The sequence below is a fragment of the Mus caroli genome, unplaced genomic scaffold (genome assembly GCF_978045245.1).
Source record: "Mus caroli unplaced genomic scaffold, Mus_caroli_1 scaffold_10, whole genome shotgun sequence".
NCBI classification, from domain to species: Eukaryota; Metazoa; Chordata; class Mammalia; order Rodentia; family Muridae; genus Mus; species Mus caroli.
Window position 1 is genome coordinate 774,567 of NW_028227265.1, and position 22,562 is coordinate 797,128.

At 40.6% G+C, this 22,562-nt stretch overlaps 1 protein-coding gene across 6 annotated transcripts in view; it reads right to left on the minus strand.

Annotated features, from left to right (window-relative positions):
• Positions 1–10,577: 10,577 nt before the first annotated feature.
• Positions 10,578–22,562, minus strand: part of Nrp1 (neuropilin 1) — a 146,724-nt gene continuing 134,739 nt past the window's right edge. For all 6 annotated transcript variants that reach the window (XM_021169251.3, XM_021169250.3, XM_021169249.3 and 3 more), the window contains 4 exons: positions 17,840–18,111; positions 17,323–17,419; positions 15,297–15,347; positions 10,578–13,443 (listed from right to left, as the gene is read on the minus strand). In XM_021169251.3, coding sequence (XP_021024910.1) covers positions 13,154–13,443; positions 15,297–15,347; positions 17,323–17,419; positions 17,840–18,111 — 710 coding nt within the window. In that variant the 3' untranslated portion in view covers positions 10,578–13,153. The remainder of the gene's footprint in view (positions 13,444–15,296; positions 15,348–17,322; positions 17,420–17,839; positions 18,112–22,562) is intronic.

Consider the following 22,562-nt stretch of genomic DNA (forward strand, 5'->3'; position numbering starts at 1 on the left):
AGATGTCTACATTTTTAAAAAAGAATAATTTTAATTTTAAGTAAGTGTGTGTGTGTTGGTTGGTTTGAATGATGGCTGCCAAAGATGCATAGGGAGTGGCATTATTAGAGGTGTGGGCTGGTTGGAATAGGTGTGGCTTTGTTGAAAGAAGCACGTCACTGGGAGTGGGCTTTGAAATCTTAAATGCTCAAGCCAGGCCCAGTGCCTCACTCTCTTCCTGCTGTCTGCTAATCTGGACATAGAACTTTTAGTTACCTCTCCAGCACTGTGCCTTCCTGCATGCCATCATGCTCCTGCCATTTAGAAAATGAACTAAACCTCTGAACTGTAAAAGGTCCAGTCAAATGCTGTCCCTTATAAGAGTTGTCATAGTCATGGTGTCTCTTTACAGCAATAGAAGTGTGTGTGTGTGTGTGTGTGCACACGCGAATGTGTTGTGTCTATGTGTGTGTAAGTGTGTATGTGTCTGTTTCTGTGTTTCTGTGTGTGTATAAACACATGTGAGTGCAGGTGCCTTCAGAGGCCAGGGGTGTTATATTGTACTTCCTAGAACTGGACTTACAGGCAGGGTGCTGTGTTTCTGTGCAGAGACCGCCCTGCAGAGACACGCTGATTAAGCTGCTTCTGTTTTTAACATGAAGCTGTTGAGTTGTTAGGGTAAAGGGTATTGTAAAGGATTGCTATGTTCTTGCTTCAATACAAGATAGTACCTTTGCTTTGCTAAGTACAAATGCCTAGACAGTACCTCATGTGACTGTGGACTGTGTGGATTTCTCCCTGTTCTTACTCTTGTCTCAGCCCTCTGAGCTTCTACATAGTGCTAGGCTGTTCCAGACTTTTGACATCAGTTTGAAAAAAAAAAAAAACTGCATTGACAGTAACATGTCTGAAAAGAAATCTTCTCTTTGTTTCTTTCTGGTTTCTTTTTCTTTGGTTTTTCAAGATAGGGTTTCTCTGTGTAGCCTTGGCCATCCTGGAACTCACTCTAAAATCTCCTTTTTCTAATGGGAACTATTTCAGAAATGAATATAGGTGATTTCCCTTTAGAATTTTTTTCTTTTTTCTAGATACTTCCTCCAAGTATCTGGATTTCTTTCCTCTGACATTTTTCTGGCCCACTCCCTCTCTGATTCAATGTCCTGTTTTCCCAGAGGCCACACTATACATCTGTGGTCATGTGTTGAACCAGGATAATGAGATGGAACATACCTGCCAGTTTTCTGATCAGCTAATGAGTAAACTTCCTGGTAATAAAACTGTTTCCAAGAAAAAGCAGATACAAAAATCCTTTTAAAATGTTTTACAAAGGAAAATCAACTTACTTAGAAAGGAATAAATATTCATTGAGAATTTTGTTTTCAAATTCCCCAATTTGAAATCCTGGCCAATAGATATCCCCATTTTAAGCTCCTGCCTTGGGGGCTCTTTAGAGTGGGGCTTGATGGATAGAATCTTTAATTTCATCATTCTGTGCCTTACAAACCTATCTCTTCTCCTCATTCACTCACTGTGAGATACTTAACATTGATTTTTTTCAATGGATTTATGCTTTTATGGAGTTAACTTCAGCTCCTGTCATCCAGCAAATGCTGGAGGCAAGGAATTGCAAAACTGCTTGGCTGCTTAAAATGAGGGGAAAGGGAAAATCAAGAATAAAACAGACAAAACTACTAGATCAATTGTCTTGGGACATTTGCTTTCCCATCAGCCAGAGAGCAGTTTCTTTCTTGTTTTACTGTAAATGTAAAGTACAGGAAAATAAACTAAAAAGGCTCATCAATATCCCTACTATTATAGTGGTAAAGATGTAATACAGGTTGATTGGTGGATGGGTAGATGCCAGTTTATACAATCAGAATTATAGATGCAAGTTTAATTGAAAACTGTTAAGTTTAATTTCACTTAAAGACTGTAAGAAAAAAAACGAAGTAAAACAAAAGAGACACTGAACTTTTAAAAGTGATTTTTCATGTTTTTATTAGCATGTATGAATTGCACATAATAACTGGTTTCATTGTGATATCTTATGTGCATATATAATGTATCTTAATCATATTTACTCCCATATTTACCTTGTCTCTTCTTCACCTCACTCCTTTGGATTCCCTCCCTCTTCCGAATTGTCCCTCTCCATTTTCATGTCTTTACTTTTAGTTTTCTGGCTGACCAAATGCGTTTCACTAGGGTTCTTTAGAAGAGAGGATGGGCGAAAAGTTATTTACAGGAGCAAGAGAAACTTGCCAGTGGCTATACCACTAAAGGAGATGTCTCTCCCTCCTCTAACAATCATTACCTACCTATAGATCCTCTGGGAAGGATAGGACCATGTGAGCCCTTCTCTTCTTCATGACAGAATGCTAACTAAGTTTCTTGCCGGTAATCTTAGCTCTCTAGAATTCAAGAGTTCAATGGCATAGCAGTAGATTTTCCCTTAAGCCGAAGACCTATTTAGTCTCAGGCTCTTAGCTACTATAGCAATGTCAAGTATGGGCTCCATCTGATGGAGTAGGCCATAAATCTAGTTTTTTTTCCCTTTTATTATAAAAATAATTTTTCCCACACAAACTGTTGTTACTGCTTCTCTTCCCTCTACTCCTCATTGTCTCCCTTCTTCCCCTTCTTTCTGTATCAACCCCCTTTCTGTTTCTCATTGGAAAACAAGAGGGTTCTAATGGATAATAATAAAATGAAATATAATTATCTGAAACAAAAATAGCACAGTAATATTGGACATACAAACAAACAGAAGGAAAAGAGTCCAAGAAAAGGCATAAGAAGCAGGTATAGACGCAAAGACCCACTTTTTTGCGTACTCAGGGATCCCATAAAAACATTAAATTAAAAGCCATGATATATACCCAGAGGACCTGAAGGGTAAAAAGAGAGAAAATATATTAGTAAAATTAAATAAAATGAAGATTAAAAAATGCCCTATCACAACATTATGAGACAAGGGACCTCCAAAGACACCATTGAGTTAATTTTCTGTTGGCCATCTACTCTAAATGTGCAGCTTACACTTAAGAATGGCACCAAGAAGTCAATCTACATTTTTTGAGTCATGCTGGCCTTGAACTTGAAGATAACTGTGAACTGTTGATCATGCTGCACTTACTTCTCAAGGGCTGGGATTACAGGTGTTTATCACCTCTCTCAGTTTATGGGATTCTGGTGATCACACCCAGTGCTCTTCCAACAGAGCTACATCCCCACTCCTCCTTTTCTTTTTAGTCAACAGTTATCAAAACTATCTCATACCAACTCCCTTTTTATCAACAATTCTATTTTCAGCACTATTTTGCTTGTTCTTTCTTTGTTAAACTTATAATAATGCTAGCCTGTCCCTTAAATTTATCTCAAGTCTGTAAGCCTATTTTTATCATATCCTGTTATTTTGTTGTCTAATTTTAAGTTTTTGTTTCTCATGTGTGTCTTGATTTATGTGTTCTTTTTTAATAAAAGATTTATTTGTTTACTTATTTTATATATGAGTACTTTGCCTGCATGTATGCTTGTGCATCATGTACGTGCCTGGTGTTGGAGGAGTACAGAAAAGGAAATTGGATTCCTGGAATTACTGGTGGCTTTGAGTTTACCAAGGTGTTCTAGAAGAGCACTGCTTTGATCAGTGTTCTATTGCTGTAAAGAGACACCATGAACAAGGCAACTCTTATAAGCATTTAACTGGGGGCTTGCTTACAGTTTCAGAGGTTTAGTCCATTATTATCATTGTGGTGGGGAGCATGGCAGTACAGAGGCAGATATGGTGCAGAAGTACCTGAGAGTTGCATTCTGATCTGAAAGCAGAAAGGGACACTGGGCCTGGTGCAAAAAGCCCATGATAGGGGGCTTTGAAACCTCAAGGACCATCCCCAGTGATGGATACTTTCTTCAACAAGTGGACACCTCCTATTTCTTCTCAAATAGTGCCACTCCTCGATGACTAAGCATTTAAATATATGAGTCTATGGGGCCATTTTTAATCAAACCACCACAAGCATCAAGTACTTAACCACCAAGCCATCTCTTTAGCGCTATGCCTTCTTCTTGACCATGCTGGTTTTTTTTTTTTAATGTCTCTGTGTTTGCTGATACTTTCTGCCTGAACATACAGGGGACTGTTTGTCATCCTCTTCCCACTCATTTTAGTCAATGTAAGAGAAAATAAGAAAGGCAGGAAGTACAGCAGTATCAGTGGTAGGTAGCTTTTATTAGATTGCCTGGGCTCAGTTCTCTCTTCTAAGGTTTTATAGAAGGTCTTTCATTTGGTATCCATTTAGATATCAGATGTGATTTTGAGTTTGGCCCTGAGACACAAGTACAGTGATTTAGATGGCACAGAAGTTTATCTTTTTCCTTGGTTGATTGTTTGAACATGAATGGTGTGGTTCGGTGGCTACAGCCCTGTGGGAGCTCCAACCTGTTGGTTGCTTTGCAGTGTTGAGGTTCCCATGTTCTTATCTAAGGACCTGTCCAGCTTTCTCAGCACTATACTATTCTCAGCTCTGATTGCATAGCCATACCAGTCAGAACAAGTGGGAAAGTAGAGACAGTATGACAGAAGCCAATTTCAGCTGGTGTTTTCATGCACCATCCATTTGGTTTGTTGAGACATAGTCTCTCATAAATGGCTATGATCTCCATGACCCTATTTCAAATATGACCTTGTCAAATACCTAGAACATAGTGCTGCATCCACCTTCTGAAGGGTCTGTGTATGCAAGGGCACATGTGCATATGTATGTGTGCATGTTGAGAAATGTACTCAGTATTCTGGGTAGTCATGTTTTTAGGTGACATTTGGGAATTCTGTTATTCTGTGAAGAAACGGGAAAATATGGCCTCATTAATGTTCCCCTCTAGTGGTGAGATGTAGGAACAGGAGAAATTGAGCTCGAACTGGACTTCTAATTGACTCTTCCAAATGAGAACGCTTCACCGAATTTGGCTCCTTCCATCCCTATAGTTGTTCCAGTAGCTTCCTACCTCTCCACAGTGAAGGGTGATGCTCTCCTTTTGAAGTATGTAACTCTGGGTATGATGTAGTCAGTAAGGACCCCCTCCATATGTGTCCTTTCCTTCATGCATATTCATGTGTATATTCATGTGGAGTCCACAGACCAGCCTAAGCTATTGTTCTACAGGCAGCAGCATCTACTTTGGTTTTTTGAGACAGTCTCTCAATTGTCCAGAACTTACAGATTAGGCTAGCTGGCTATCAAGTACCAGGGACCTTCTTGTCTCTACCTTCCTAATGCTGAAATTACCAGACACAGCTTTTTTCATGTGTCCTGGGACTTAAACACAGGTCTTCAGTTTTTCACAACAAGCATTTTACCAACTGAGTCATCTTAAAGTTCCTAAGACTTGTTCTTGAAGAGGATGTAGGAACCCTGATCTTACTAGCTAGCTCTTGGAGGATAGAGATCTGCTGCCACATGCTCCTACTATGACATTCTGTACTTTCTCAGGCCGCAAGCAATAGGGTAAAGATTCCATTGTTTGAGATCTCTGAAGCTATGGGGCACATCAGAAACTTCTTCTTTTTAAAGTGATCATATCAGGTATTTGCTGATGAAAAGATCTGACTAATAGATATCTTGAAGAGGAGAGCAAAGTATAAGATCAAATTTGTGTTTTATGTACACATTATAAACATGGTATGGCAGCAATGTCATATAATATCTGCATTGTGCTTGGTATGGCCCAGTGCAGGATAATAGGTGTATAATTTTTTAACCAGTGTCTCATATTGGCACTCGAATAGTATCAGATTAGCATTCTGTTGCTCTGGCAATGTACCAGAGATAATCAACTTATAAGAACACTATTTATTTTGACTTACAGTATTCAGTTAATGGTCATTTGGTGCCATTACTATGGACCTGTAGATAGGCAGAGCATCAGAGCAGAGAACATATGGCAGAACTGAGCTAATCAAAAGAGAGAAAGAGAGAGGGAGAGAGAGAGAGAGAATGAAGAATGGGACCCAGGGACAAAATGTAGCCTTCAAGGACAGTCTCAGTGACACACTTCCTTCAACTAGGTCCTAATTCTCACTAATCCATTATACTCTAAATCAAAAAACAGATGTTCATGAGTTCAAAGCCTTTCTGGTCCAATCACTTCTCAAGGTCGTACCTCTGAACACTGAAGTACTGGAGTTGAAGCTTTCCCACACAAGGAGTTTGCTTTTGTTTGTTTAATCTTCTCTCATACATCACATCCTGAATGCAGCCTCCCCTCTCTCCATCCCTACCCCATGCTTCCCCAGATCCATTCCTCCTGTGTGATCCAGACCTCCCAGTAATATCAACTGAACATGGCCTGACAAGATACAATGAGATGGCACAAAGCTTTATATCGAGGCTGAGCAAGGCCACCCACTGGGAGGAAAAGGGTTCTAAAAACAGGCAGAAGAGTCAGAGGTACCCCACTTCACTCACTTTTAGACTCCCACAAAACACCCAGCTACATAACCATGATGTATATGCAGAGGACCTAGTTTAGACACATACAGGGTCGGTGGTTGCCATTTCAGTCTCTGATCCCTGGTGAGCCCTGCTTAGGTGATTCCGTGGGCAGCTGACACAAAGTTTTGAGACAGGATCTCTCATTTATTCTAGACTGGGTTTGAGCTCTCCATGTAGATGGGGTGACCTTGAACTTCTGATCCTCCAATTTCTATATCTTGAGTGCTGGGATTATAGGAGTGTACCACCACATTTTTATTATTCAGTTCTCAGGATTGAATTGCTGCTTCTTGAGTGCTAGAGAAACAATGTGTCAAATGAACTACACCCCCAGCACTTAAGTGGTTTAAATATAGATAAAATTGAGAGTTGAATAAAGCAAAGTTATATTTAAGACCCCAAAAGTAACTTCCATTTAGCTGGAGGGTTTGAATCATGGCAGACTTCCAAGTGATCCGAGGAGAGAGATTGAGTCTGCTTCAAATAAATCATGCCTGTGACATTAAGACATAATTTAGTCAACAATAAGAAAGTTCTCAAGTTGTCAGGATTGGGGCACTGATGGCTTGCATAGGGGATGTTGGTTTCCCATCAGGATCACTTCATGACTAGCAGCCCTGCAGTTTACACCTCTGATGTGGTAACAGGGCTTCAAGAAAAGAAGTGTGATTGGCCCTGGTCCAAATGAGGGGCAGAGATGCCAAGCCACTGGAAGGGGCATAAGGAGTGGGAAGCTGCTGTCTATCCTGGTGATTCATTTTCTTGTTGAAGCTGCCAGAAGGCAGTATGTGTTTGTTCCCAGCCTAGAGGAAATGAGGTACTGGCTGTTTTACCCATCATTTCAGGGACCATTTCTTTGTGGAGATCTCCATTCAGGTACCATTACCATGTGGAGATGAGACCTTATGTTTAGCTTTTGAAATGTGGTCCCTTGTATCCTGGGTTGACCTTGAACTTGTTTGTAGCTAAGGATGACCTTGAAGTCCTGATCCTCTTACCTCTACCTCACTCTTACTGGAATTACAAGTGAGCACCACCAAGCCTGGCTTCGGACCTTCTTTTTATGGAACAAACAAACAAAGAAACACTATTGGATGCCTTTATCTGACCATGAAATTTTTATTACCTCATCTACGTGAAAGAAAGGCCCTCAACAACAAAATTAGAAATCATGAAGGAAACATTAAGCGGAAACCAGTCTTTAATGTCATTAGAATTTAGTTGCTATGTATGATCTATACCTTAACTAAAGGAGCTGGCTTTTCAGACCACGGGTTCCTCATTTCGCTGGACAAGCTCTGAAGAGTGCCAGCATTTTCTATACTTCTACAGTGCTTCCAAATCTTCATGCCAGCATCATACTATACCAGTGGCTCTTTCTCTTGAAATAGCCCCATTTAGGACCCTCATAGGTTATGAGGGTAAAATGGCCACACAGCTCACCTGAGTGAAATTTTATTCATTTTATATTTATTCATTTAGACAGGGTCTCATGTAGCCCAGCCTGGCCTTGAACTCACTATATAGCTGAGGACAGATTCAGACTTCCCTCTCAAGGACTGGGATTACATGTATGAGCCATCATGTTTAGCTTTGAGTGAGGTTTTGAACTTGCTTAATGATTAGGCTTCTTTGTGTTCAGTTTGAAATGGTAACAAACCCTGTAGTAATGTCTTCCCTTAGTTTTGAAGGTTTAGAAGTGACCAGAAAAGGAGATGCCAAGACAAATGGCTGAGTGTGGTGACAGATTAACACAGGTGGACATAGGTCATCAAACATCTTGTTAACGCTGCCTGGATCATTACAAAATGTACATGTATATTCAAATATCACATCATGTCCCCCAAAATATGTACAATTGTCATCTGCCATCAAATATAAAATTCAAGTGACAGCTCTCATCTCCCACACAGGCTGTTAGTAGCATGGCAATTTGTGGAGGCCCTGGCAGACAATGTCCTAAAAGGAAGTGACAGGTGTCATAGAGGGAAGTAAGACCAAATGCATCCTGGATGTACCCTGTGACCTCTCTGAACCTTGGGGTTCTCTTTTGTAAGAGTAAATAATGAGGTTATTAAAACTTGATATTATAGTGTTGCATATTAAAATAGACACTGCTGAGGCTGGGGCTTGGAGCACTGGGAAGGTGAAAAGATTAGATGTTTACTGTCATTCTTGTTTACATAGCTAGTTCAAAGCCAGTCAGGGATACATGAGACCTTGCCTCAAAAAAAAAAAAAAAAAAAAAGAATGAAAAGGAAAAGGAAAGAAAAAAAAAGCCTAGCGTTCTCAATTAAAAAGAAACCTATGACATCATGGGAGTCCCTCCATTCTTTCCCTTCCTCCTGTGAACCCCTCCTCCATGGGGGCTGTTGGTTTGATGTTTTCATGTGTCACTGGGTGGTAAGAAGCCTCCTGGCTCACAAGCCTCGATGCCAAGTTTGACTTCTGTAGAGGGCTCTTTCATTCAGGTTTCTCAATTGCTGAGTAACTTATGATTCCTAAGTACATATACTTTAGGAGGGAAAAAAAAATCTCATTTTTGCCAGAACTGCTCTTTAATGAACTACAGAGCCTTATAATTTGGACTGGGAAGCAGAAATACAAACTGGAAACACTAGGCAACGTCTTTGATTTGCACAGATAGTTTGTTCAGCCTCAGTGGCAATAAGTTACCAAGACACATGGGAAAGAGGACAGTAAATAATTTTCATGTTTAAATTAAATGTTTCAATCTTTATGATGTTTTAACTCACAAATTTGGAGAGTGTTATACAATGATTTATTAAACAAAAAGAAATGTTTAATCAAACTATCAACTGGGGAGAAGAAAAGAGTAAAAAGCTTCCATGTTTGAAGCCTCAAGTAGTCCCTGCATTGCCCCAGAACTATGTCTAGGGGGCTGGGGCTGGGGCTGGGGCTGGGGCTGGGGCTGGGGCTGGGGCTGGGGCTGGGGCTGGGGCTGGGGCTGGGGCTGGGGCTGGGGCTGGGGCTGGGGCTGGGGCTGGGGCTGGGGCTGGGGCTGGGGCTGCTACTAGGTTGGCAAAATGCTTACCTAAAATGCATGAAGTCCTATTTTTAACACTCTAAACTTGGCATACAAGTCTCATCACCTCTGAGGTGGAAGCAGGAGGATCAGAAATTCAAGGCTGCAGAGTGAGTATGAGGCTAGCCTGGGCTACATGAGCCAGCTGCCTCAAAAACAAAACAAAAAAACCAAACAACAAGAAAGTAAAATAAAGAAAATATATCTAGATTAATTCTGATAGACAGCTTGGTTGGATGCATCATGTTTTCTGGAAATGTCCTTGAATGTCAGTAGAATTTAATTTCAGTAAAGTGAGTACCTGGTTTTGTCTCCTTTCTAGGTAAAGATCTAAAAACACACACAGAGAGTAGGGAGTTTTCTGTACTCTTGGTTAAGTCCTGGGATGTGGTTTCAGTAGCCAAGAAAGGAGGAAGTAGAAAAAACATGACTCACTGCCCCAAGCAGTATGGTACTGCCCCATGTTCCAGAGCTCTTAGGCCTGGGGTTTTCTGCCATTGGAGTTGGTGGGGGAGGGGTAAGTTTGTTGTGGCAAGCTTTCTAAAGGAACCATTTAACATGTTCTGGCCCCACACTTTTTGTCCTTTTTGAGGGGAGGGGTGTCATGTCATAATTTTTTCTATTGTTTTGCTCCCCAAAGGAATAGGCATTTCATTTCCCTAAGGCTTACCAAATAGACAGCTGTAACACGATGCTGTTTCCCCTTTCCCCTATATTTAATATATAATTAGTATGTAAACGTATACATTCCCTTCCTGCTTCTTACAGAAGCAAAGCTCACCAGTAGTAACCAGTAATATCACAAATCAACCTCACCATATGGATATAAAAACTGATATAATTTGGGTGGAAAAAAATGTCCACTTGGAGGCCAATTCTGCCTCTTTCAGCTCTGAAGCCCTGCTTTCAGATTCCTACTGTTGGAAAGGGTCTCCTTGTTCTCTACCTACTGTAAGATTATTTTTGAAAAGATAACTTAAATTTTAGAAGGTATTAGAAAGTGGGCTGACTCCAACATCTTTAACAAGAACAGAGCTAATGGAATAATAGCCATCAGGTTTGGGATTTTTATGAAAATGTTTAATTCAACTGCTTCTTTGGAATGTGTAGTTTCGAGCTTAAGTTACAGTTCATTCTAGGTGGTTTTTATGCTACTCAGAGAATACAAATGTCATTTCAAGTTAAGGCTTCGCTGTTCATTTTGAAACAATTTACAAGTGTCATACATAGCATCATAGAAAATAAAAATTTCTGTAAAAAAAATTTGCACAAAATTTTATGAGGGTACAAAACATGAAGCAATAATATACCAGGAAATGAGACATCTTACTACGGAAAGTCTTATAGATTTCAATAAAGAAAAAATACGTTATTTTACACCTTTAAAAATTACGAAACAATCTAAAACAATATAAACTGAACATTTTGTAACACTGCCTTTACAAATTAATAACTTTATAAACATATAACTTTTAAATATATTTATCAGTGCAAGGTACTTTAAAATTTAAAGTTGCAGTATCATTTTTCCTTGGCTGAGGACACTGGTCAAGTTTGTTGTCTTAGAAACAAAGTCTTAATTAATGCTTTCCCCCCCAGTATGATTATAACAAGTGAATTGATGGCTCTGGGAATAAAAACATATTCTTTATTTTAGTGATCAATACTTTCCTGGAAAAAAGACATTCTCAATCCCATTAAACCAGGGTGAACAAAAACCATTTGTCCAGGAAGTAAATGTGATCTCTAAGAAACATAACTGAGTGAGACCTACAGCCGCACAAGGAAGGGAAAGAGCTGGGAGTTCTTATGGACAGCCCATCAAGACAAAAATCTACCAGCTGGAAGCTGCTTTGGGTTAAAATATTTACCTCTTTGTGCTGTTGAGGTGGACATCTTGCCAGTCCTAAGGTAGGCTTTTTTTTTTTTCCTTTATGAGTCATTGGAAGTTTCTAGAAGCATTCATTAAAATTTATCTTTTCAGGGTTTCTGCTGAATGGATTGTTCTAAACATTTGTTTTGATTTTATATACCCCTTCTGATTGGTCTTAAAATAGTTTTGCCTCAGGCATCAGGATTATTGTTTATTCCTTAAGTGAGCTATTCTTTTCACTATTCTCTGACCCAGTAACAAAACAAGAAGGTTTTCATTTTGCATATTTGGATGTAAAGTTTCCATGTCCTTTTAGACTTGGGGATTTTATTCTGTGCTTCCTGTGGGTCTCGTCTGAAAGTCAGTTGGTATTCTTTCTCTTTCAACTTATGATTTTAGATGCAAATATTCATATCAAACTTCAATCTAATCAGAAAGTATGAACACATGGCTTAAGGAAAAAAGATACTGTCACTTTAACCAGTTAACAAGAAACCCAAAGTTAGACTCTGGAGGACAAAGTTAGGAGTTCCCCTTACTTAATTATCTTAAAACATAAAGTCTAGTAAAATTGTTTGCCATTGCCAGCAGGTTAAAGCTGCAAGGTTCATCCTGGACAGTGGCAAATGCTTTGATTTCCAGAGGGAAAAAAGATAGAGGAAGGAAAGAAAGAACCAAGAGTTTGTATCTGAAAATACATCCTATAGGTAAGAACAACGAGAGAGAACATTGCAGCTTTATACAAAGGGTCAAGAGACATTGACATTGAACTTCAGAAAAAAGCAGATTGATTAAGCCACATTGCCAGGTCTTCAGAGCCCTTGCCTTCCCGGGGTTGGCATAGCACACTAAAATATACTTTCTTCTTAGTCAGTGGGCCACCAGGTCTGATTGAAGAGAAGGGTTTTCACCAGAAACAGAGTGGGTCATCCACGGGACACAAGGGACCAGTACAAACAAAAAGGCACTTGAGAGGACGAAGACTAGCCAGTGCCGAAGACTTTTGTGGTGGTCATCAGCGGGACACCCGGGTGCTAGCAGTTTGGTGGCTGCAGGGTATGGTATTCTGAATGGAGGTCACAAACACGAGATTCAGTACAACACTGGAAAACATCAAGAAAATCTGTCGGTATTGCTTGGTAAACAGAGCTGACAGCTATATGGGTACTGAGGCCACAGTACTTTGCAAACAAAATAGTCTAATTCTTTTTCTTTTTCTTTTCTTTTTCCTGTGCTCGCTGCAGGTAGCGATGCAAAGGTGGACGGACGTTGGCGTCCCCTGAAATGTGGTTATGATAATATGCTCTGGGCACTGCGCTACAGGTCACATGTCCATCAAAAGGGCCCACTGAATAACGCCTAGTGCCAGCATCTTGGATTTTGCAGTTTCCGAGAAGAATCCACCACAGGGTAAGGGGAAAGAGAGGAAAAAAGGGGGCTAGTAGGATGAACCATAAAGTCAGTCACACTTGGTCTCAAATGGCTTCTGATTACCCAAATGAAACCAAGAGAAGAAAGCAGGCTTGTACATGATTCCTGTTGTTACCGCAGTCACCTGCTTGTATCTGTAGGTGACGCTCATTGAAGCTCCTGAGAAAAGCCTGGCATGGCATCGTGGATGCCCATCCGAGCTTACAGTGGAAGCGGAGTAACAGAGTCCCCGCCCTTCCCAGCTTACAGTGAAAGCAGAGTAACAGAGTCCCCATGCCTCCACCTGTTCTCCTGCCGCGCTCCTCCCTTGTTCCCTCCAGCTCCGTGCCTTCATGCCTCTGAGTAATTACTCTGTGGGTTCAGTTTATCTTTTTTCAACTTTACACCATCCACAAGTTCAAAGTTATAGTTCTCCAGGGCAGATAGGTTCCTTTCTGACATCCCATTGTGCCAACAGGCACAGTACAGCACAACTCCACAGACTGCACCCAGGAGCACTCCCAGGGCACTCATGGCTATGATGGTGATCAGGATGGGATCCAGGGTCTTAAGCACATTGCCTGGCTTCCTGGAGATGTTCTTGTCACCTTCCCCTTCTCCTTCATATCCTGGAGTGCTCCCTAAGGAAGGAGACAATATTGACTCATGAACACCGAGAGGCTACATGTGAGTACATAGAAAATCAGGAATAAAGGGAAGGGCGCTCCAAGTTAGATATGGACACCAAAGTCATAACCTAGTCTAAATCACTCTAGGCTGACAGATGTGTTTATAGTTTTTATCCAGTTAGTCACTGATGAGACAAGGAAGGCCTCAAAATCCCAGGCTGGCCTTGAACTTGCCACATAGCAGAGGATGGCATTGTATTGCCGATCCTCACTACCCTGGTGTTGGGATTGTAGACATGGACCATTATGCCTAATACATACGTTGCTGTAGGTTAAACCCAAAACTTAGTGCATGCTAGGCAAGCATTTTACCAGCTGAGCTACATCCTCAGCCTCAGATGTGCAGGCATAAAGTTTTGTCAAATCTCTGTCACACAGTTATCTAGTGTGTTCGACAGGTGGATTAAAACATTCTCCTGACATCTGCCTGACCCTCCAAGCAGTCTCAGTACAGTGTCACTATGGGATGCTGTTCCTAGTGTCCCCATGGGTTTATATCCAGAAAACAGTGAACATCCCTCAAACCTAAGACTGTGCTAGTAAGACTGAAAGGGAGACTTTTTTTCTGAGTAAGTTAATGCCTACTCCTGTCATGCAGAAAGGGCTGTGGCATGGACTGAGAAACAGTGTTTGTGTTGTGCCAAATAGAAGACATTTAATAATCAGTATCTTCATTGCCCTGGTAGTGTTGCTGGAGACTGTCACGCTGCTCTGCAAAGGAGTCACTGGGGATGTGTTTGCTTTAGAGTGGAACATGAGAAGTTATTAGCATGGGAGCTTTGAGCCTAATTACCTGGTACTAGGAGCAGGACTGAAATGCTAATGGGCAGCTTGTGTGGTGTTTACTTAATGGTGCTCTGATCAACTGAGATTCCAATCAGCAAAACTAAAAATATGAGATGTGAGTCCCTAAACAGGGGAAAACAAGCCTTGGGGGCATATTAATATGCTCTCCCTTGATGAAAGATTGTTTTGAAACAACTTCTAATAAAGTTTACAGCTGTGTGGACTTGGTAATGTGTTAATATTTGCAACAACACAGAAGTGTGTTTATTATTTCTATCAGTTTATGACAGAGTAGGACTATGTTTCCAATGGCAATAGATGGTAATGGTACCTCACTGCCTGTGCTAGCTGTGAGCAATGCTGGTAATGTTTGGAAGCTTCCAGGATCTACCTGTGATACTATGTCTTACATCTGAACCCTGAGAATTGCTAACTCAAAGTACACATTTAGAGCTAATCAAACACCCAAGGCTATCCCCAATTAGCTGTGCTACTGATGTTTCAGTCATGCTGTCTGTCAAATGGGAGTAAATCCCATGGCTTCAAGATGACATGTCTTTGTTACATGGAATGGAAAGTAATTCCTTAGTAGGTCATATCCTCAATGTCACCACAGACTGTGGGACCAGGGAAAGAAAACAGGACAAGATTCTCAGAGAAGCTAAGCCCTCTGCCTTCCTCAAGATTACATCTGAGAGGTAAACAGACAAAAAAAAAATTGTTGGCTTCGAATGATTATATGAATAGTTTCTACAATTTTCAGTTTTGTGATTATGTTTCAGTGACAAAGCTCAGGCAGGGAGGAATGGGGCATACTCCTGGGAGTACAACCTCACAGTGTCACCCCTAGGCAGCTAGGGACAGACAATGATCTAATCCACACCCACTTGCCAAGCACAGGGACACATTTTATCTGAACTGCCTGGAGACACTAGTGTATTTAGGATTCCAGAGACATTTCTCTACAAACAACAAAAACCACAGAAAATTAAAAGAGGCTAAACAGTAAGAGAATTTACCTGTTTCATCAATTTTAATTTCTGTGTTCTTTTTATCTAGGTCTGTTGGTTCTGACAAGAAAAAGAAAATGAAAAAAAGATGTTTAAACTGCCAATAAAACAAAACAGATATGATACACACAAGCTGCACAGAAACCTTCCAACCCCTCTGCTTGGCTTCTATAGTTCAGATAGGAAAATATCCAGTTACATGGCTTGGAAATGCTGTTAAGACACTGTAAAGGGCAGGGGAAAGGTTTTAGCATGTGGAATGGACCCATCACTATGAGGGCTTAGTGTGCCGATGGCTGCTTCCTACTGCTGGTCTGTGTTAAACTGGCTTTTGATGTAGCACAATGACTCTTTGGGGTAGGGAACTTCTTCCTATGCTTTTTCAGAAATAAATAAAATAAAATAAAATAAAATTCTATGGAGCCTCAGGGTTGGGAACAGTCCTGAGTCCTGTTTTCTTCCATTTAAAATCTTGTCTAACACATAATAAATGCATTCGTAAATGTGTACAAATGAATAGTGAATCTGTAGTTGGTATTAGTAGCCTCCATGACTAGGTTGCTCAATGAGATATTTTTGGTGAACAATTATATAATTACTCACATAAGCAGGTGAAGGCCAGAGGTTAATATCAAGTGTCATTTTTTCAATTTCTTTTCATCTTAGTTTTTGAGACGGGATCTCTCACTGAACCTGGAGCTCACTGATTCAGGTAGATTGGCTGGCCTATGTGCTCAGGGATCTACCTGTAACTTCCTCCCCTGTACTGAGAGTATGTATGTGTGCTACTATGCCTGGATACTAGGAGTCCCAGCTCAGCTCTTCATCTTGTCTCAGCAACCCTTTCAGACCACTCTTTATTGATATATCTAAGTTGGCAAGAGCTACTAAAGGATAAAGCTCACAAGACCAATGTCCATATAATTCACTGTATCACTTGGCACATTGCTTTGTATATAGTGCATAGCTAGTTAGAATTTGCTGGCCTGAACTGAGTTTTGTTTTTTTTTTTTCTCTCTGTCCCTGAAACAATTCCTTCTTATATATAGGGAAAATACACTCAAGTTGCCAGGTAGCCATAGAAATGAGTAATTTACAAAAACAATGCCAGCTGAACTATTAAACTATATGACTTTGCAAAGATGCTGGATAGGGTGGCATTAAAGAGGTTTCTTTATGTAGAATGAAAAGGCAGGCCATTATTCACTGTTTTTCCTCCTTCAGCTTCTTCAATTGATGGTATAAAATTATTGCCCCTTTAGGGATTACATATATTCAATGTATTATATAATAAAAGACTTGTAAGTTGTAGAAAAGACCAAAACCCATTGCAACCAACAGGACTCCTTTGTTTTCAATTTGCCCAGCAGGCTTATTCCATTCTGTTATAATTAACAGACTATTATATAATGATATATCACAAAAGTTTCAGTGTAGCAAATGGAGCCTAAGACTAATTACTGTGCTATTACATTGTCATTAGCGATGCTATTTGTAATTATGGATCAAGATCTTGGGAATATGAATTGGCTTTCATCTGTGGATTGTAGATAGCCATCATGACAACCCTGTTAGGCAGATCTCTGGTAGTCATTACCTGCCAAGTCACGTCAGCTAGAGCAGAGTCAGAAGCAGCTACTGATTTATAATGCAATGATGAATGTTGGTGTCTGTGACTCATTGACAATGTAATCTTAATTAAATTCTCTGTGATCAACATGTTCGAAGGCCCACTGTTTTGTTTCCACACTCAGATATCAGAATAGACCAGATGTCTGAGTGTTCTACTCTCCATCAAAATGTTACCATAGGCTAGATATGACTTCAAAGCCTACAGTCTTTGGATTCTGGAGGCGTCAATCAGACTTTCTAAGTGACTAGACAGACAAGTAAGTGAAGATAAACTGACCTACACTTATCCCCTGTTATCTTGCATGTGAATTCTGGACTAAATGACAAGGCAAAGTCCATCACATGCTAAGGATCCTGCTAGGGCTAAGGGCTTTGTTCACTTCCAGCCCAAACCCATCCTTACTTGCACAGTCTTCCTGAGAAATATGGTTGTTAATACTGATATCATCCACAGCAATTCCACCAAGGTTTCCTTTTCCGATTTCACCTTCAAAAATAACCTGAAAAAAAATGAGATGATTTTCATGATATTTTCAAGTTCTGTCTCTTCAGCATCAATGTTTACACTCTCTCAGTTGAAGTGTTGGCATAAGTTCATGAGAATGCATGTAAGTTAAATTCATGAAATTGCACAAAAGTTACGTATTCTTCTCTATTAGTGGTAGAGATGATTCAAACATGTAGTTTTCAAAAGATAAACTTTAAAAGGGAAGAATATTTAAATGAAAGGGATGCTATCTATGACATCTCAGAAATAAGTTATGATGAGAAATTTTTTTTCCCTGATGTCATCTAAGAGACAGTGGGATATGTCACCAACCCAAACATTATGGAGGCAAGAGTTTAGGGTGGTGAAGAATTTTACACATTATCCCAGTGTCCTGAAAACCCCAGCCCTCCTTTTGTGGAAGGGTGCATACCTGATACAGTTTCAGAGATTTGTGTAGCAAGACACGCCCTTCTTTCCAGTGGTCTCCTTGGTGCCCAACCACCATCCAGACCAGTTGATCATATTCCTCTGGCTTCTGGTAGCGCAGTTTGACCCTCAGTGTACCCACATGAGAGCCGGACATGTGGTACCAGAAGGTCATGCAGTGGGCAGAGCTCTGGGAATAGACCACAGGGCTCACCAGGCGGGCTACTTTGCCTTTCTGATTTTCATCAGCTTGGGAATAGATGAAGTTGCCATCTCCTGCTGAGGCAAAACTGTGTGTCAGGGAGACCAGCAAAATTTTTACAGATCTTTTCTCTCTTTCCTGTCAAGTACTACCAAGAAACACATTCTCCTGGGCTGGGTACCAAGGAACCAAGCAGTGAAGAAAGCAGATGCAATTATTGGGAACCCCATAGGCACTGGTGGCCATGCTCAAAGAGGCTTTAAATAGACTCTGAGTACTGTTTACCCAGATCATGGTATCACAGGGAACTAGGCTACATATAATATCTGTCTTCATACTATCAAAGGTAGACTCTAAGCACAGTCTTTCTACAGACTTTTAAGAACGTGTCTGACTAATGTTTAAGCACATCCATGTACACTCGGATACCCAGGGCATTAGCTGAGATACTGATAACTGTCTTCTGGGAAGCAACCTGTTGGCTGCTTAATTTTTTTTCTATCATGCTTTTCATTCATTCATATATATATATATATATATATATATATATACATACGTACATACATATATATACATATGTGTATATATATGTATATACACACACATATATTGCGTGTATATGCATGTATATATATATATGTATTTGTATGTTTGTGTGTGCACACATGTATGCACATGCTTGCCTCTATAGTCAAGTACATGCATGTGTGCAGGAGCTCATACTATGCTTGTAAAAGATAGAGAACAATCTTAGGTATTATTTTTCAGGTGCTATTTTTTTTTTTTTTTTGAGACCAAGTCTTAACAACTTACAACTCCAAAAAAGGATAGGCTAGCTGGCCAGCAAACTCACAGCAAACACCTGTCTCTAGAGCTAGGAAAACAAGTGTAAGCCACCATACCTGGTTTGTTTGTTTTTGATTTTTAAAAGATTGATTCTAGGGAATGAATTCATATCCTTGTGTTTACAAAGCAAGCACTTTTTTCCCTGACTGAGCCATCTTGCCAATTCCTAAACATCTTTAAAAATTGTTCTTATTTTCCCTTTAGTTCATGTTAATGATCTATGGGTTTCTCAAGTGTGCCCAAGAGTTTGATTCTCATTTGCAAGCTTGCTTCTGTTTGCTGTGCTTCCGGCCTAAGAAGAAGTAAGTTTGCATATCTGAGGCTCATTTGAACATGCTGTTTTGGCAATGGTGATGTTTGTGGCGCCATAAGGACTTACTGTTGGCTCTGTTTTAATCACCCCCAGTGGGAACGACTGTTCTTGCTTCCACCTGGTCTAAACACACAACCTGTGGGCCACCTTTTGCTCTATGAATAGGAATCACAAACTCCCACACCTCACATGATGTAACTGGAAATGTAATGTGATGCTTAGGTCTCAGAGGGCAGCAGGGTGCTTCCTCTGCTGGCCTACGGGCTTGTAAACCTACGAGATACCTTTTCACTGTGCATGTGTGGGCATGTCTGTATGCTTTATTTCAGTAGCGTCTTAAGTGTTTTAGTAAGCAGCTCCCTTCCCTTACTAGGCAATCAACCTAAGCTCTCATAGATCTCATAGATGCTCTTATTAAGTCAGTGAGTGGATCCATAAATTTCCCTGACTGTTTGAGTCATGTGTGAGTCTCTCTCTCTCTCTCTCTCTCTCTCTGTGTGTGTGTGTGTGTGTGTGTGTGTGTGTGTGTGATGATCAGAAATGTATGCTGGGCATTCCTTAATCAGTTCTCCACTTTGTTTTAAGACAGGGTCTCTTAGTGAACTTTTAGTCTCTGATTTGGTTAGATTGGCTGACCATCAGTGCAAAAGACCCTCTAGTCTCCCCAACAGTGGGATTATAAGTACACAAGGCCACACCTGGCTTTTTATGAGTGCTAGAAACATGAACTCAGGTCCTTGTGTTTGCATGAGAGCCACTTTACTATAGAACCATTTCCCGAGTCCTCACTGGGTTCTCTTTTGCTCTTATAGCATGCCTCTGCCCCTGGACACCCCTCCAGCCACAATGTGATGATTTCTACCTACAACTAGACATCAGGTCCTCCTCCTTATCCTCCTTCAGCACCCATGAACATTATGAAAAAAAAAGTCTATGCTCAAGTCCTTTGGACAAAGTGGTTGAGTGCAATGCACAATGTGTGTTGGTGAGTTCCAAAATTTTGAGTTCAACCAACTTCAGATAAAAAAAATTCCAAATTATGTCCATATTGAACAAATGTTTTTTCCCCTTAAACAACACACTGTAGGGACTATTCATATAACATTTGTGCTATATTAGGTACTATAATTAAAATAGAAATCTTTTTAGCTAGAGGTAAATATAGGTAGAGTTTATGCAAATGTGCTATTTAATGTGAGGCACATATGGAAGCCAATTGTACATATATTTCCAGTGCTGAGCATGGCAGCTGCTGGATAAAAGACCTGCTCAAATGACATTTTTTTCAGTGAACAAAGGGAAGAGGCTGGAATCCTTTATAAAGAGGTACACAGATCTATTCCTATAGTCAAAAGCACAAAACCCAATGGGATTTCTTTACATTCAAAATTAGGAATTTTACTTAAGTAGTAATAATTTAAAAATGCTTCCACATCCAATTTGCAAAGTTCATCATTATCATTGTTTTTTAGAAGGGGTTTCACTATGCGGCCTGGGCTGGCCTTGAACTTGTGGTCCTCATGCTGAGGGCCAGGATTCTAGTGAGCACCACTGTGCCTAGCTTCCAAATACTATTAAAAGTGCAGGGAAGGGTTTGCAGCTCAGTTTGTGCAATGTTTGCCTAGCATGCATTAAGTCCTGGCTTCATTCTCTAGTATCATATAAGTCTGGGAATGGTGGCAGATGCCTATAACCTTAGCAATCCAAAGTGGGGACGGGAGGATCAGAAATTCAAGGTTCTCATCAGCTACAAGTGAGAACTTAAGGCCAGCTCTGGCATGAATGAGTCCTAGTCTTTTTTAAAAAAAGAAGTGAAAATTCAGTGAATGCCTATGTTCATGAGAGTTAGCAGGCAGGGGCTCTTTTCATCTAGACTGTTCCTTTTTCACAGTTCCGTGCCAGGCATGCCTGCTTGTCTCAGATGATCCCATTTCTGTCTTGCAGTGGGAGGCTCTTTCTAGTTAAGGCAGAGCTAGCTGCCAGTTAGTCTCAGCAACTGGGAGAACAAAGGAGCCACATAGTCCGAAGGAATCATACTTCTCTACCATGAATCTAAGAAACACACTCCTCTTCCAATTTCCCAGAGCAGAAAGTGCTGGTGTTTCCCCTCCTCTCAGACACTTTATCAGACTCTGGGTCGGGAACTGTGTCTTCATTTTCTCAATTAGCACTCTGCTTCTGTAAGCCTTTTAGCTTTTGTTTCTGGCTAACATAGCTTTTCACCCTCTTTGAATGTCAGGTCCTACTGAGCCATTTCACTTCACTTTGCATCCATTTTTCCACCATTACTGCCTTCATCTCAGCTAATTGCATTTAGTTAATCTGATGCCATTTATGTGTACAGTGCCATTTACAGTCAAAGTATTTTAAGTTTTCTAAAACCGCTTGTCTTAAGATTCAATGGAAAGTGTCTCGGAATTGAAGGAGTCCAATTTTATCCAATTTCCTTGTCACTCTCATTAGGAAAGGAGGTGGCCGTGGCAGAAAGAGGCCTCTTTAGCTTACTCTGTGCTTATATTCACCATGTAAAAGCGAACAGCAGAACGGAAGAGGGGTGGAGCACCTTCTACCCATCCCACAAGCCAGCCACCCCCTGGGATGGCCTGTGAGAATCTGAGGGTCCTTCAGGATCCCAAATATTCAACTTAGGGGTCTTTTGATAGACCTATACTGAATAAAGTTCAGGAGTGTGGTAGTGGTTGGTTGTTATTGTTGCTGTGGTGGTAGTGGTGGTGGTGGTGGTGGTGTGTGTAGCGAGTCTGTCTGTGTCAGAACCTCATGTAGGGTAAAGAAGCCAGGATCAGGTTGGGAAGGAACACACTGAATTAGTTGTGTGTACTCATTCCTGTCCAGTAAGTCTTCGCAGGAGGAAAGTACAGGTTGAGAGCTGGAATGTGGAAGCTGGAGAAAATGGGCTAGGTTGAGAGATGTCTCCTGTAAGAGAGTTTACCCCGCACTGTTCTCCCTTTACTTCAGGGGATCAGAGAAGCACCAAGATAATGTACTGTGTCTGGTGATCATTGGTGCAGATTCTAGGATGCAGATATCACTGACGAATGTGACTATGCATAGTGTGTCCATCGTGCAGTTATTCCTTTTCTGAGACAGGGCCTCACATAGCCCATGCTGGTCTGGAACTCAGTGTGTAGCCAAGATGACCTTGAACTTCTGATCCTGTTTGTCCCTTCTGAGTGCCAGGACTGCCAGCATGTATCATGTCTGGTTTTAAGCTGTTTTACTCCCTCCTACTAAAAATGCCTCAAGTTATCCTTGGTAAAAGTTTGGAAAAATATAATGAGTGTGAGTTCACTGAATATATCTATTATTGACCTCACATGTTACCCCCTTCCCCCATTCCTTGCTCAT